The 17776-nt window shown below is 40.5% G+C and overlaps 1 protein-coding gene across 12 annotated transcripts in view; it reads right to left on the bottom strand.

Moving 5' to 3' along the window:
• KLF12 (KLF transcription factor 12) overlaps positions 1-17776 on the bottom strand; it is a 235901-nt gene that overhangs the window by 24223 nt on the left and 193902 nt on the right. For all 12 annotated transcript variants that reach the window (XM_088050984.1, XM_088050993.1, XM_014251758.2 and 9 more), the window contains one exon: positions 428-585. In XM_088050984.1, the coding sequence (XP_087907110.1) occupies positions 428-585 (158 nt within the window). The remainder of the gene's footprint in view (positions 1-427; positions 586-17776) is intronic.

Below are 17776 nucleotides of genomic sequence, written 5' to 3'. Positions count from 1 at the left end.
CAGCAAGTAGTTTCAAAAGAAACAGGTCTGTAGAGTGAGAAAAATGCTGATGGAGATTCATGACCACACTGTATTGCTCTTGAGGGTTTTCTCTGGACTAGATCTGGCTGGTCCCAAGTAATGACCACACTTTGTTAAAGCACAGCAAGTAGGTCCCTAGAGGCCACTTTTTCTGTTGAGTTTCATCTGAGAAGAGTCTGGTTGATGCTGACACCAGTCTTGTGCTGCCAGAAGGGATGACAGGGAAGTTCCTTTCAAAAGTAAACTCCTGAGCAGCACCAGAATGTCAATGCACTGACAGACATCTCTGTTATTCAGTTACAGGCCTTTGGCTCTTAGTGTAGGATGACAAGCTCACTATGCCCTAAATTGGACAGAAAGGCACCTGCTTGTCTTAGCCACAGTGCACAGTGCCAGAAGATCTTACCTGTGTGCGTTCTCCGGTGAGCCTTCAGGTGGGAGCTTTTTGTGTATACTTTATTGCATCCCTCAAAGTCACATCGATGGATGCGCCGCTTCCTGGAGTCTGGAGACTCAGACCTCCTCTGACGCCTTGTGCTCTCAATACTGAACGGTGAAATTGAACTGAAAAACAGAACAGAAGCAAAAAAATTAAGCCAGAGAATGGTGTATATCCCAGGCCCCAAAAAATCAGCTGTAACAGAAGTGACTGTGCAAGGAAGTGACATAAACAATGAATTAACTACTTCCCTTTATACATTCTGACACAATTAGTGCTTGAACTGAAACATATTCTGCAATGTGAAATAACAGAAGTCTTGATTTAGAACTGTTTACTGCCCAGAAAACCCACCATGATCCTTGAAATACTGCTCCAATAATGAAGCAGCCTGACTTTATCTGAGCTCTATTTCTATTTGACATATGTCCAGGTACAAGCTCACTGAACTGTTTTCTAAACAACTTTATATATAGCCTCCGTAACTTCTCTTTGACAAGTTTAAATAGATAAAAAGCCTGAAACCTTTTCCAGTTACTGTTACTGTACTGTTAGTGGTACAGTTTCCAGTACCCAGATCTGAACTATGGATCCCCGCATTAGGCCAAACACCTGTTGTTTGCTTGAATACAGACTGCCAACAGATGTGGATCACCCTGCAGCAGCGATTTTCTCATTTTCTCATTTAACAGTTTTCAATCCATCACTTGCAAGCCAATGAAATTTATTTTCTTTCAGACCACTGATCAATGTAGTTTATTAGAACAAGGCCAGAGAACAACCTGCACAGAAACACATAAATACTTATCAAAGGTACCCCATTTACAGCAATGTCCTATGGCCTATCAACTACGCAAATTTTAAGCAATGAAAAATACAGCATTGAAGTAATGTTGCATGAGTTTCTAACCGTGCTGGACCTAATACTTGAAGAAAGCCTTGCTACAGCAATGCATTTGAGTCGATTAAAGAATTATCAAATTGGAAGGCCAAGATTCAAACTCTGATTGACTGCCAGTAATTGTACTACCCATTCATAAATCATTATTAACTGATCATCCTATCAACCTCACTATGATTATACTGCACAGCCATCACAGTCACCCACAGCTACATCAGCCTTTTTAGTTAAGTACTGGAACAACTCCATCCTTCATCAGGTTTCTGGGGCTTCCCAGATTTATTGAGACTCATGGTAAATGGGCTACAGATTCATTAGCCTGCTCTTTTAGACTCGTAAGATCAATCTGAACAAAAAGAATGAACCTTTGGGGAACCATGGTACTAAGTCAGGCATTTGAAATGAGCACTGATGTTGATGCATCTGCTGGGAAGCACCTCTGTTAACACTGACCTGCAAGCCCCTGTTATAGAGGAGATCCTGTACAGCTATAGCTGTTACGGCACACACTGAACTCCTAGTGCTTTCCAGAGCTTGCCGAGTTCTATTTATATGGGGTTAAAACTTCGCATAAAGCATTTCACACCATTAGCACATGATTTTACTGATGTTCTATTCTCTGCATACAAATCTCTAAGCCTTGAATTAGTGGTAGTCCAAATAACGCGTTTTTATTTTTGTTTAAATATTTTCAGAGTACAATCCTAATTTGAAGCACTAATGGGGGACAAAAAAGTACTTTCTTTCTGAACAGTACTCTTTTAATACATATTCATTTTTCACCTCTAGGCAAGAGATTCTCCAGATTAATTATTTCTGCCTACAATATGATGCATATAAACAGATGTGCAAAGAATTCGTGAAATGGAGGAAGAAGTGGACAGAGAGCTGTAGTAACAACGTTAGCTGGCAAAAAGTTGTCCCCAAGAGAGTAAGAAACATTAGCACTTTAACCATATGACTGGAATACAGATATGTCTAGCTCTCACAGAAATGGCTCAGGAATTGCATTTAAGCATCTGAATCTCAGAACAAATAAAAGTCGTGGGTTATACGATTCACTGAGAATGGTTTCACCAGTCTAGTTGGGGTTTTTTAAACATCCCACCAGATTAAATAAAAGCAAATGTGTAAATCACATGTTAAAACTCAATACTGAACATATATCTAGTGCTCAAAATCAGGAAATCCTGATCTTTAAAAATAAGTATTTGTGCATCTCTTTTGCTGCAAGCAACTTATGAATTGTCTTAAAACCCTATTTTGAAACAGAGTGTTCAGATCCTGGATAGTACAGCCCACTTAAATAAGAGGAGGATCAAGCTTAAAATGCTGCTGCAATTTCCAGCCCCGAGACAAAATGAACCTTGAGAAGAGTCAGCACCTCATAAAAAGCTATTTGTCACATACGAGAAAGTGATCTCACTGCTGGGAACTGCTCTGTGCTTTCCCAGATATTTATACAGAAGAGAACAGCACAGAGCAGTGCCATGAAGGTGGCAAATGATCAGTGCTGCTGCTTTTTAACTGGATTGCTCCCACTTTCTGAAAAGTGTAGGACCTTACTTATCCCACAGGAGGGAAAATAACTGAGCAAGCCAAAGAAGGTGACAAATATTGTCACTATCCTCTGAGAGCTTCACAGTCATCACTTGCTCAGCACAGCAAGGAGAAAAGCTACTGTCAGCTTGAACCAGCAAATATCACCTCACTCCTTCCCCTTGCAGCCGTGCAGCACAAATGACAAACTAACCAGCAGAGGAGACCCACATGGCAAGTGAGAGCGTATGTCCAAGGTGGTTTTCCTCTGCCACTTCAATTCCTGTGGCTCAGGGGGACCCCCAGTGCAGACATGTTCACTGGTGGAAAAGGATCCAGAATCTACCTGACACTACCAGCTTTGTGTCAGCCTTTCAAGAGTTGTGGGACTTTAAATGGGGATATCACCAAAGACCCTAAAAAAAAGCACGAAGTGCTTTTTTGAGCTTCCTCAGATTAGTCCCTCTCACAGTAACTTCCAGATGATTTGCTGATGTTCTTTCCCTCTGCCATGCAAACAGTAAAGGAACACTTTCTTCTTTCTCAAGCAATTTCTATGAAATACCCTCACTGACCAGACAAACAGAAGGAAAGTCCTCAAAACAACATTTTGTGTCTTTTGAAGGCCATGGTCTGTGTCAGGTGTCTCTGGTCAGTGCAGGGTTCCCAAAACTACTGTTTGATGGCACCATGGTAGACAAAGACTTTGAAATTGATGTGTCAGGGAATTCACAGGCATTTATTTTTTCAACTAACTTACTTTGCCTTTTTATTTAAAATGCATTTTAAAATTCTACAAAATTCACCACAAAAAAACCCCCAATGCTCCTCCTCTCCCAGCCAAAACCCAAACAAACCATATTGTAGCAGCCTCTTTCAATTTAAAAATTTAAGTATCAAAATTTGAAAATTTAAGTGTCCCCCAGCAACTGCACAGAGGGAAGACTTGGAAACCTGTCATCAGCCAAGATCTACCATGGTACCCTGAGGAGGAGCTGCCAAGTCTTCTGTGAATGGCCAGGATCTCAGGCAGCCTTTAAGGCTCAAGGTGGGCTTTTGCAGTAGGACTGATGCCACACTTAACAGCTCAGCAGGATGTATTAAATAACTGCTGAAACATGAAGCTTGAGTGATAAATTAAAGAAGAAAACTGGGTTCTGACCTGTCAGATTGATCTTTATTTATTTTCAGTTTGTTATTTCTAAAAGCAGTGTAAATTCTTTGTTAGTGTAGAAATTGTTACACCTAATGGGAACCCTGGGAGACTGCTGGCTACCTCCATGAGCAGCGGCAACTCCTGTAGTCAGTATGGTTGGTAGGGTGGAATGAATAAAACCAATGTGAGCATTTAGGGTGATTTATAAAAATACAGCTGTGTTACTTCCAGTTACAAGTGAAAACACACATCTTTGCAACTCACACATGGCGAAGTTCTTGTCTGTCAGATAAAAAGTCACAAAACCTAACACCGACTGGGACTTCACCACTAGATGGCCATCAAGTTCTGCTGAACGTGATCCGCGCTGCATGAGATGTGACCCTGGTTGCAGAATTATTTTTCCTTTCTATGAATGCTGCCCATGACCTCCTAGGTGTTTTGCCTCTGTTCTGTGTGGACTGTGAACAGCCCTTGGCACAGGCAGTAACACTGTTAAAAACTACGTGTAATGGGTGTCTTTATACTGATGCTGTGTTTTCTGAGCAGTATGCAGAGCAGAGCGGCCTAGGAAGCACAGTTTGTTTATTAAAGCCTTGAACAGTGCTCAAGTGCGCTCACCCTGGGGCAAACACACAGAGTTGCCTTTGGCCACCCAAGCATGAGCTCCTGGGTGCTGCTGGCATCCCAGTGAGCTGGCCAAGGGCTGGCTGACACGGCCAGCAAGGAGCCAGGGACGTGCAGCGAGCCATGCTTTGCTCTTTGCTCTACAAACCCAAACAGTGTCCCAGTGTTGCATCTTCATCCTTGTGATTACCATTTCTACTTTTCCATGGCCCCTCCACTATGAGCTCAGACTCTTTGGCTACGTATCCTGCCTGCCTCCAAAGACCTCATGGAGAACACATTGGCCCAGGGCTAACATGTCACACCAGTTTGTGCCCAACATCCCTGTCACCTTACCTAAGTCTCTCCTCTACAGCAATCAGGTCACATTGCCAGGGCTTTATGGGCCCTGTATTTAATTGAGAGACTTGTGGCTGCACCCTAGTAACAGCCCATGGCTGCTAAAAGCAGATGCTCTCTTCCCTTTGGGGTGAGACCCAGGATGTATCAGCCATGTCCCTCCACTATGGCTACTACAGAAGGAAAAACCAGATGGGGCTCAGGCCCGTGCAGTATCCGCTCAGCCTGGATGAAGGGCTCAGCAAGCCTGACCGTGTAACACAATTTGTGGTCCTCTTGTGCTTCTCAGCCCCTGGGTGCTGGAGTACAGGATTTGGCTGAGATGGCACATCAGGACAGTCCCACTCTAGCTGCTTTCAGTTGTGCTGGCACCAGCACCCGCCTGATTCTGCAGCAAGCCAGTGCAGGACGCACAATGATGAAAAGAAAATCCTGCCAAAAAAAATCTGAGAAGCTTCTGGTAGTTTGCCTTCCTAAGTAGGAGAGTCTGCCAAATACCTGCACTGACATCCACTGGCAGAGGATGGGAACTTGTGGCCATGGGTTAAGGGAAGTGTCATCACCCCTTTTAGTGGCAACCAGCTGTGATTACCACAGCTTCCATCTAAATTTAGAATATGTGTGAAGAAATCGAGAACATGGACATAAGCAATCAACACCAGGAACAACTGGAAAATCCAGCTTCTGCTCCACAGAAAAGTTGCTTCTTGTAATGTTTGACTATAAAAGACACAGAGAAATAACTACTTAAATAGATAAGCTGAAAACAAAATTTGGGAGATATGACCATGTCAAATAACTATGAGCTGACGATATGCTTTGGCAACACATGCCAGAACCACTCATATCCCGCCCACCCACAGTTCAGTTTTGGACAGATATTTACAGGTTTTATGTTTTTAAAGGGAAAAAGATGTCACTATACAATACTCAAATATTCAAACAGTGTATAAATACAGCAATGTGAATCTTCACTTTATGAGACATGCAAAGCTTCTGGGTCAACCTGTAAGTTATAGTAATTAAAAGTACAGGCAAATTAAATAAAAGCAGAAAGCTAGAGTACAGCATGCCTGCATTCAGGCGGTAATGAGAAGCTGAAGAAAATCCTTGGACCTCTAGCATTTGCTCAGTGTTCAAAGGGAACCAGGGCTGCAGAAAGAAGCATCATGGGTTTTGGCTGCTTAACATTTATAGAAACTAGAGCTGTTAAGTGACTAACTACAGACATATTTTTTTTTAAATCCTAGCCTTTGGATTGTGGGATGGCATCCTGTGAGCACATTGAACAGCATGCTCACACACTCCCATTGCAGCTGCCACTCCTCCTTTAGTTCTCAGAGCAGCTACCCACCAAGGTCCCTCAGAAGCAGAGACGACCATGGTCCCAACACCTTTGCTGGGCTCCTCTGGCACTTTTCTGAATGAACACATCCACAGCAGCACACCATTCATTCATGGAGATGATGTCACTTAAGACAACGTACCTTCTATTAGTTAAGACCTTAAGTTTCACACCCTAACAGACATGTGGGTACTATGTGCTTTTTTTGAAAATGGCTTTGAATCACATTTCCCAGATTCCAGCTGTCAATTACTTTATTTTGTAGCAGTTTTTCACATAATGTAATTTCATTTTCTGGTAGGTTATGTAATGTTACCGCCCCATTCAGGATAGTGATAATACTACACACTACAATGTGAAGAAATATGAAACAGATTATTTCTCATTACAGTTTATAAAACTCCTCCTCATAGTCAGATGCCAAAATCCTACTATATAAGAATACAGTAGGTTTTTTGTTATAAGATGCTTAAATATCAGTGTTGTCTCCTGCTAAAATCTTCTCTCACTCAAATATTTACTTTTTTAAAAAAAATACAAAGTTGCTACTGTCTCCTATTCATAAACAGATGCACATGCGTATATACACATGTATTTTTTTCTCCTCTTTGAATCTTAGATTCTAATTAATGTTTCATGAAAGGAAAACAGCTGCCTTAGGAATGTTAGACATTAAAACATATCAAGCAGTACTTAAGGCTATCATAAAAGGAAAATATGTCCTACTCTTTTATTAGCAGTCGTTACTTCAATCACTGTACTTTAAGGTGATGATATACTGGAAATTATACTTTTTGTCAAGAAGGAAAGAAGGAATTTGGCAGCATACACAAACAGCACACATATTAAATGGGACAATTACATGGATAAACAAGACAGAGATAAAAGATGGTTCGAATACATTTGGTTGAGAAAGTGCCTGAGCTGGGAGTGAAATTGCACTAGGAGCAGATGGGCAGATGGGAGTAGGAGCAGAGTAAGTTTCTCCTGTTATGCACTGTTCTAGGTGTCCACTGCTGGCTGCTGCCAGAGGCAGTGCCCTGGTAAAGAGGATCCTCTGCTCCAGGTCCATATGGTCATTCCCATCTGTTATATCCCTGACTTGGGCAGTCAGCAAACTGCACATCTTTGATCTTGACTTCATCTGCAGCATTTACTGTTGAAACCAGTTACAGGTACTTGAACTGATGAGCTGCCTTGCAAAACCCAAGTGTGTCACAACATTGTTCTGGCTGGGGTGGGAGTGGAAATTCAACTATACAAGGAACAAACTTCTGGCAAAAGGAAAGAACCTACTAAGAAAAGCACTAACTTAAAGCATGGCACACCTTACCAAAACTATTCATCACTTCTGTTATCAGCTGCATTAAGCTGGGACATGAGATATTTGATCCTCCTGATCTATACTCGTGCTGAGGGATCCAGAAGCACTTTCCAGCTCTTCCCCTTTGGTGTTCTGAGGTGCATCCCAGCTCCACAGTGGGCTGAGACCCAAATACACACCCTATTATCCTCTTTCACACTGCTCCTCTGTTCTGAGTTTTTAAGGAAAGAAAGCTGGGCCAGTAAGCATCTATGAGGTGCTCCAGCACACCTCCCAGATCTGCTGACTGGAGGACTGTAAGGCACTTCTGACTGAGAAAATCCATTCATCAAATCTATGATGATCTCTGAAATGTCACAAGTAAAAAACAAGAACAACACCAAAGCCTTTCCATCTATTTAACCCTTATTAACTGACAAAGTTTTACCCTAGCGAGATACTGTGTACAAAAGCAAAGGAATTACATGCTAACTACTTTGCACCTAGACATTGCCTACATCATTAAAATGTTTCTTCCTGGTTTTGAGAAAATTCGTGGCTGTATGACAACTTGCACTACTACATCCAGCAGTAGCCAAACCTGAGCAACATCAACTCCCAGACCAGCCCTACTGAATTACTGAGATGCTCCTTAACAAGGATGAATTTCATGTTTCTCCTAACATACCAGGGCATACAGAGTTTGTTTCTACCTGTAAAGGTTTTAGAAACATTTGACAGGAAGGCTATCGTGTTTTACACACAGACTCAACATTTTCAGTAATACTAAACATAATTCCATTTCCCTGCTCTGCCTTTCCCTTGGTTTGGACAGATGGACTCATATTAAGTGAGACACCTGTCCTTAAATTTTGTCAGAGATTCTGAGGTGACACATGACAGCAGTTTACATATGTTTGTAAGTATTTCTGCTAACATGTACATGTTATAGAGGATGCACAGCTGCAATACTGACCCTTCCAGCTCATCAGGATGGCTGAACAAAATGCAAAGACTGCTCTGCATGTTAACACCCTTTTTGTAACATGGTCTGTTATCATGGAATAAAGACTAACATTAAAACACATTTGTGGAAGAACTATAAATTTTCTGCTCGGCAAGATTCTTCAGAGGTAGACCAAGTTGTTCATACCTTGTCCTGTTTAAGGCTGAAAATGTTCAAAGACAGAAAAAAAAAAAAAAAAAAGCAAACATTTATCTGGGCAGTGAGTTCCAGTGCTCAGCCATACTCATATTCTAAATAGTTCCTACAAAGTGCATATATGCATAAATACATGTATCTACACATTATAATGAAAGACTACTAAGTGAACATGAGCCAACATAAACCTTCACTTAGAAAAATCTCCAAAATTAGCTTCCTTTGCCTTAGCCAACTGTTTTTCTGAACTGGAGTGAAAATTCATGAAAAAAAGGAAACCTCAAGCAATGGGGAAACATATCTTCACAATGAACTTGCAAGTGAACTAATGGGTCTATTCTTTGGATCTGAAGACAAAGCATTCTATATCTTCCTGAAAGCAGGAATAATTCCTGAAATCTTGTGTGCCACACATGTTTAATGCATGCTAGTTCAGGCCTGGGAGCTGAACCTGAAGCAGCAGAGAAAAAGCATCTTATTTTGTCCCCTGGTTTCAGAGCTGCAGAACAGCAGTGATCATTCACAGGATCTCCAGCACCAGCCGCACTAACTCTCCCTCCAGACGAAGGTTGCGTCAATGCCAAGTCTGTTCTTTCTTTTTTGCTTCTTTCTAAACAGAGCAGAAAATTGGGTAACTGAGCACCTACAGCTCAGCTCTGAGATCACAGGGCCCTGCTTTTTACCTCTCTTGTTTCTGATTCATACTTTTTCTTCACACTTTTCTGTCAACACATATTGCAAACAAGCCTTGTCAATACTGGTAATCTCAGCAGAAATTTTTTTTAAAGGAAAATAAAAATAACTGTGTTGCAGACATATGATGAGCTGAAATTTTCATCATAGAGAAAAGATGGGTGTGTGCATATATGCATGTCTTTCACCTTTGTTCCAGTTATTTGTTCGAAGAGCACAGACCCTCCTTTCTAGTGCAGGACTCACTGAATTCTACCTTGCTTTTACTTTCTTCTCCTATCTCTAATTCTGATTCTATCCTAATTCTAATTCTATCTCTAATTCTGATTCTTCACACTGTACAACACTGTAGTCAGTCCCAGTGTACATCCACCTTCTCTTGCTGGTCAGAGTAGCAAATGTGGAACTGATCACTGCAGTGGTGATTAAAAATTCTCTGCTCTGTATCCTTAGCTGACAAAATTGCCACTAACATCTTGCCAAGTCAGTGATATTAAATGAGAACATTGTTTCCACCGGGACTGAAGCTCATGCGAATGACCTTTGCTTTCTTCCTGTTCAGAAGGGTTATTATGGATAAGTTAAATATTTGATTACCCCAGATATCTATGTGTAATACAATTAAGGGTGGTCATCTGTCATACTCTGTGTCATTAAGCAGATTTTGTTAACTACTAAATGGTTGACCATACTGAAGTGTACATTCTGGTGTTTATAAATATATATATTTCTGTGTGAAAACAGCCTGCCACCCCCAACAGAAAGCCATCTCAGAAGACTAGGTTTTATATGCCCCATAGCCCTTTAAAAGCTCCTTTGTGAGAGTATATACTGCCAAGTATTCATCTGTAACTGAGAAAACTATCATACCTGTTTCATCTGTCTAGGAAAAAAGGAACTAAATAATTTAATTCATTTGGGGGACAAAAAAGTTACTGAGCGCAAGATCATACTTCAGGGATTTGGGTTTCTTTTCCTAACATACTTTCTAATCAATAAATTCTGAGATTTATAGTTTTGCTTGCTTTGTTCTTCCAGAGCACCCTCTCCCAATGAAAGGGATTCTTTTTATAAAAGAACAAGAGAAAAACATCCTATAAACCTAAACAGTAACCCTCAGGGGCCATACAGATTATGTTACCGAGCATTTTTGTTAACAAGGAATCCTGATGTATTTATTTTGTATAAGAAGCTTTTCTGTTTAATATACTACCTTGTACCAGGCTTTACAGACATGCATATCAATGATGTATGTATTCCTTCATTTGGATTACGAGATCCTTGCCACACCTTTATGGCTGTTTTGTGTTTGCAAAACAAAGCACAGTGAGGTCCCAGTACATGAACAGAGTACTGATACACTACTGCAATATGAAGAAAAAACACTACCTCTCCTTGCAGCTGTGGTTTTCCACACCTATTTATAGCAGTAGTCTCACCTGAAGCAATGTTCTGGGCTTCACCAGTCCCAGCTTCTCATAGTCCTTTCCCAAGGACTGCCACTTCTTTTCTCTTCCTTAATTTCTCCCCTCTTCCCCCAGACTTGCTGCCAATTCCCCAGCTGGGCACTGTCTCATACAAGGTTAGGTTTTGTCACAGAGCGTCATAGTTTGCAGAGGTAGAAATTTACACAGTTGTAGTTTCTGTATTTGCAAGTATTTGGAAGATTTCTGGTGGCTTCATCTGCACCCTGGGATAGAAAGTTACCCTGAAAGGAGCAGAAACCACTCAGACACACAGCTCCTGAGAGAGGGGAACTCATGACTACATGAGCTGGAAGAGTTACTGCATCTTTTTACTGGCCTTGCACAGATCTCCTGCGTCATGTGGGCAACACTCCTTTTCTTCTCTCCATTATTAAAATCATCCTGATTTCCACACAGCAAATAGTCAGTCTGTAGTAAGTAGAGTTTTTCCACTTGTAATTCATTATGCAGCAGAGCACTAATGTATTTTTCACACATACCACAAAGCCAAATTTCAACAATTCTTTGTTTATCATTACACCAGCTCAGCAGCCACAAAGATATCCAGCTTGGACACAGGCCTCAAAGTCTGGCAAAGCTCCCATTCTCTTCAGTGGAGTCAAACATAGGATTTCCCAACAGAAGGAGGAAACCAGAGTATTGTTTTCATGAATGGGTCCTCAACACTTTCTCACCAAGGCAGAATTGCATTTAGGCTCTCAAGTCTCACGAGCAAGGCAAGGTTTGATTAAGATCAAAATTTCTTCTGTAAGCAGGCATATTGGCTACAGGGTACATTTTGTACTAGGAAATACATCTTTAACACATTTGCTCGTCACAGAAATTGTTCCAGTTGCAAAGTCCATTTTTCCTAATAAATACACTGTAACACTTTTCCAAGAGCCTTGATCAGGCTGGTAGCCAAGCAACTCCACTCCTCTGGACTTCACTGGGTCAAGGTGGCTTCATGGGCTTGCTCTCATGGTCATCCTCCTGAAAAACTAGGTGGGCCTTCACTGTGGCTATTCCCTTGTCAAGGAAAACCACAAACATCTTTAAGATGACAATAATCTTCTTTAGTAAGGCAAGAACAATATCCTGATGGATTTTTGCCATCAAAATAAAGGTCAAGATTGCACTCAAAACATGCTCCACCCCTGCTAAAACAAAAAACTGAACTGAGGACTTGGGTGTTTATATTCACTATTACTTTCCATGTGAATTTATGCAAGGATTTAAACTGGGTAAGATTCAAATTAAGTTGCCTCTTCAGGTTTTTTTGAAACACAACATAATGCCTTCTGCTGTCAAGAAATTTTTTCCTACTCGTAAAAGGGTGTATGTCTCTCCTTGGGATGCTAAGTATTCAATTACTTGACAGAAAGTATTCTGCTATTTTCAACAGACATTTCATGCTCTGTTCAGGAAAGGATAAAAACATACAAAGTTGAACAAGCTTTGCAACCATCAGATTTTTAACCTGACCCTTCCCTACACACTAGCAACAGGGAAAAATTCTATGCTGGTAGGCTTTATGAAATCAATTTTATTTCATTTCATCCCACAAGAATTAGTTAGGTTCATCACTCAGAAACAATGCAACAAAAGTAAGAGAATTCACAGTCATATAGTACAGTAGTTAAATTAACATTTTTTTAACAGAAGGTTAAATTTTTCAGGTTAGCAAACTTTTTCCTTTGATTTGAAATTGTCTCAGGGATGAGGGAAGGAACCAAGTTTCAATCTATGCAGAAAAATCATTCTGTCATCAGCAGAATTTCTTGCAGACACCTTAGTAATGGAGATCAGATGTCCTTCCAAGAGTTTCTCAGATGGGCAGAGAAAAACCTTTTGATGCTCCTTGTCCTATTTAGTGCTACAGAATATCAATACTTGATATATTTATTATTTACACTACCATCATTATAATTTATTTTCACACCTGGAAGTACACTCAAATTACAAACAAAACCTTGCAAAGAAGCAAAGGAAATCTGCTCTCTCAGAAGCTGTGATATCCCTCCCAACTGCATCTCCTACAATGCTCAGAATCAAGGGATGGTAACAATGGGACACTCCATTCACCCTGCTAATTTATGCATGTTGCTCATTAGCGCAGGTCAACAGATCTGGGTGGCTGAAGACAGTGATCTGAATTTCAAGTATCTTAACTGCGCACTCAGCAGCACCAGTCTAGGACCCAGTGGTCCCTTGTTTATCAGAGTTTCCTGCATGTATCAGCCCAAAGCCAGCTGTGCTGATGCAGGATCCAACTTGTTCATCTGTGGAATGCCTATTACTTCCCTGAAAACATTTATTCTCCCAAATCTTCACCAACAGGACATTTGGCTTAATAATTTAAATCCACATCAGGACTCATTTAGTTCTACTTTTAAGATTTCCATTTTGGAGAAAAAAACAACTAGAAAATGCCCACATACACTTCCTATTCCTATTCCTATTCCTATTCCTATTCCTATTCCTATTCCTATTCCTATTCCTATTCCTATTCCTATTCCTATTCCTATTCCTAGATATTTTCCCCTTTCTAATCTGTTAAAATCTCTGCCTGTTTACTATATGAGATTTTACAAACAGTATCAGTCACCAAATAAAACATCAGCTAGTGCTGCCAATATAGTAATTAAGAACAACTAGTGTGCTTACACTCAAGCTTTTGGGGGAGAAATGTGAGTCTGTTAAAATGTAGCAAAACTCAACTCTACACATATGTTGTTTTGCTTTGTTTTGTTAAATGGGATGGAACATACCAGAACTTTAAAGATCAAAAAACACCCATAATTTCCTAAAACATTTGGAGCTTTGCATGCAGTAAAAAGGGGTAATTATCAAAGCAATTTGTTGTCACAATTGTTCATTTGGAAGAGGCACAGGAAAAAAAGAACCAAATCCAAATCCAAAACTCTCAGCATAACAGAATGGCATTGCTGTAACTGCAGTGAATAAGAGAAAGTGTTGGACAGATGGAGGGAGCCATCAGAGCAGCATTCAGCACAGGATCAGATGAGACAACGATGGCCATCACAAGAAACTGCCTCGATAACACAAGCCAGACATCTCACCCTGGCATTGGCGTCCCATAATTCCATGAAGCCACCTCCACTCTGGGCAGGTGTCCCTGCTGACACTGCCTTGGACATGAGGGTGCTTGCTCAAGGCACCTGTGACACCCGCTCAGAGGCGATGAAACACATTTCAAGAGGCAGAAAGAGCAGGGCTCTTCCTTTCCACCCCTCTTCTCATTTCTTTGCCCCATTACATACTTTTATCCTATAGACAAGGGATGGAGTGATGAGGACTGTTGTTGTAGACTGAAGTAGAGTTTGACACAAGACCACAATCTGGACACACAACTTGATGTTCTAAACATTTTATTGTTTTTGGGAAGCCATTCACTTCAATTACATTCCTAAATCCTCTTTGAAAGCTCCCATTTCCAAGGCCACCTTCTTCCCCTTTGCCTGAGTAGGAAAGTGGAAGCCTGTAATGAGTTTCATATTAGCTGTAACAGCAACCTCAAAATCAGTTTCCCATTTACATCTCACACTTGGCCACTCAAATGCAAACATGTGAGCTACACATACATAGGCAGTCTTTAATATGGATGGAACAAATTTTTAGTAGTAATGATGTTAATTGTGACCTGGAAGCATCTTGTGGCATAGTGAAGAACCTCTCCTGACATGCACTTGTCCCACAGCAGGCAGAGAATGAAGCTGTAGCACTTTTGCCAATGTATTTGCTCCATGTAGTGTTAAACAGCTGTGTTCCTTGGCCAGTTATTTCTTACTCTTGTTAGGGTCCTTCCTACAAGCCGTCTGAATTTCAGTATGTTTTATGTTCAGTAAATTACAGTAATTTTCAAAATATCTTTAACCTCTTCAGTGGCTGATGGCCTCTTAGGTGGACCTCTTGCATTTTTCATACTAGAAGCCTGACAAACGTCTTCTGGAAAAAGCAGGCAGGGAGAGGGCGTGTAAAATCGCAGAATTTCAGCCAAACAAGTGGTGCATAGCACGCTGCTCTCTGTTTCACATAAGGATGGTAAATTTTAGTGTCTCATTGCTGTGACAAAAAATTGAGCAATAACAAAAAATTTTCCAGTGCTCATCTGGTTTTGTGATAGGCTGCTTTTATTTCAGCCTTTTGAGTTCAAGGAGCAGAGATGTGGTTTACACAGATGTCCCATGGGTGAGCTTGTATTTCTGAAGGGCTGAAGCCTGACCCTACCCATCTGAAAACAATGCATTTAAAAGCCATTTTGAAAGACAACTCTGTTATGAAGTCTCACATTATTTCAAAGTCTCTCTTACTCGACAACACCCTTTGAAAGTATAGACAAATTAAATGCACATCTTCTCATTAAAGCAATGTGTTACATTTTAATGGAGCAAAGACTGGGAAAGGAGGAAAACATGGCTTGGAGCCCCAGAGCACTGCAAATTATTTTTCCTGGATATTCTTAGTCCTGTTCTGTATCATTTTTGTGGGGGCAATTGTGGGCATACCAGCCTTTCCCCCCTCTCCCTCTTCCTCTTGCCACCATAGTATCAAAGTTGTATCATCTTTTTGGGACCTGACTGAATCATGTGGCTGTGTGAATGCACATGTTTTCCAGGCAGAAGAGTAAATGAAGTACGTAGTAGGAAAGATCAGAAAATAACCTGACCTCATTTCTGACTGGGCTGTTAAGTCAGAAATGCTACTTACTGTTTGCAGTGATAGAAGTGACTGTTTCATCCTTCAAGCAGATGCACATTTTAGGTGAATACAGTTAAGAGAAACCCTTACTGACAATAATATGGTGATGATGTCTATGGTGCTACTTCATGCTTTTCTACCATATACACATCACTGGACAAAATACAAGACAAATAGTGGCATGGGATTTCTGAAAGATCTCTTAGGAAAATATTATGTTTTCTTTTTCTAAAGTAGTGGTTTAAAAAATAATTGAATAAAACAGTTTTATGACCAGACTGCTTCTGCTCTGCTGGCAAACCTGCCAGAAACTACAGGCTCCCAACTCTGGGACAAAAGAGCCATTATAGACCAAATATTCAAAGGAACTCAAAGCTGCTACTCCATGTTATGGCAGAAGTCCCTGAAAAAGGTGGTGCTGTGATTTATGTGCCATTCACTGTTGTTTTCAAGACATTCACTGAACTGAAGAAGCACCATTAGAATACGTCAAGCACACATCAAAACCCATCTAAATCAACAGTGGCTGAAAATACATCATGTGCTTGACATACAGTAATTGACACGTCGTATTTTATTTGACATTTCAAGGACAGTAGTGCTTATTTAAATGGAAACACAGTAATGTAAATATTTTTTTATTTGAGCTAACTAAAATCCAACAAGGCATCTTGATGAAGAGCTGTTCACTGAGTATCAGAAGAAAATAAATAATTAAAATAGTAAAATCTCTAATGACTCGAATTCTTAAACACAGAAGAGTCAACTTACAAGAAAATAACTCTACTAACACATTGTTATCTTGGGGGAAAATTCTGGTCACACTGGTTAACAACCTCCTACTGATTGCCATGGAGCCATCATTTCAGCCATCCCTCTCCACTCTCTTTGCAGCTCAAGCCTGGGTTTAGGCCTACAACTAACTAAAACTGCCAGGACTATCAGCGTAACAACTGATACAGAAACATGGATTAACATGATGGGATTATAAGGAGCCGTGCACACAGCATGGGTCATGCCCTTTTTCCCAGAACAGACAAGACATTGCAGGTAGCAGAATTCTGAATCATATATGCTTCACCTGATACCTCATCCTCTCTCCTGAAGGCAGCTGCATAGGGACATCACCTGTAATAACAAAAGTCCTACAGGACATCTTGACAGAAGAAAGGGGGATGTAATATAAACCATTCAAGAAGCAGCAGTGACACATCCTACTCTTTACAACAGGACTAGGAGATTCCCTTAAATTTCACACCCAACAAACTGAGAGCTCACTGTCATACTTTCTTGTTTCCCACTTATAAAGATCGCTCACAAAAGATCCTTACATTCTTTTTCTTCTCCTAAATAACCTAAAGGGTTTTTTTCCTACCATATGCTGTGATGCAAAAGTAAGGTGCTGACAGATTTTAAATTGATGGCTAAATTGACTAAATTAATCTGCTGTCACTGCTCTCACCTAATACTTTGCTGTACAGTCTTAATTGATTCTTTCTTGTTCCATCTTCTCTGCATTTCCAAGACATGAGGCTGTTTTGCCCTGAACTGCTGTTTAGACAAGCCAAATGTACATAACTCTTTTATTCTGCCCTCTCAGCTGTGCCCTCCAGCAATCTAAGCAGTTTGCTGTTCCTCTCAGGTTTCATTCAGGCCTGTATGTGTACTGAATGCAGCACCCTTCCCTGAAACAATGCCATGTTCTCAGCAAATGCAGGACAGGAGCATTTGCAGGATGACACCCATGTGCTGTTTCTATAATCTAATATTACTTTGTGTGGATGACATATAGGAAAAGCCATTGTGAATGAGGATAGGTGGTCAGCATAAAGAATGAAGCAAGCATGCAGAAACTTAAAATCCAGGTAAATATCTGATGTGAAGTACTCTTCCCTTCCATATTTTTTTCCTTCCAAGCTCTTACTTCAAAGAAAGCAATGGATTTATTAATGAATAAATGTTCTATTTGTCAGAGAATGCAAACTAATTTACCTTTTTTTTTAAACCAAGGTCCTGGTCATAAATTCTGAGATGTGCAAGTAAGAAAGTGAACAGAAATCTTT

This window comes from Pseudopodoces humilis, chromosome 2, assembly GCF_049639895.1.
Source record: "Pseudopodoces humilis isolate 2021_Gansu_Grassland_sample_001 chromosome 2, ASM4963989v1, whole genome shotgun sequence".
In the NCBI taxonomy this organism is placed as follows: domain Eukaryota; kingdom Metazoa; phylum Chordata; class Aves; order Passeriformes; family Paridae; genus Pseudopodoces; species Pseudopodoces humilis.
The sequence above is the reverse complement of the archived record's forward strand: the minus strand, read 5'-3'. Positions and strand labels throughout refer to the sequence as shown.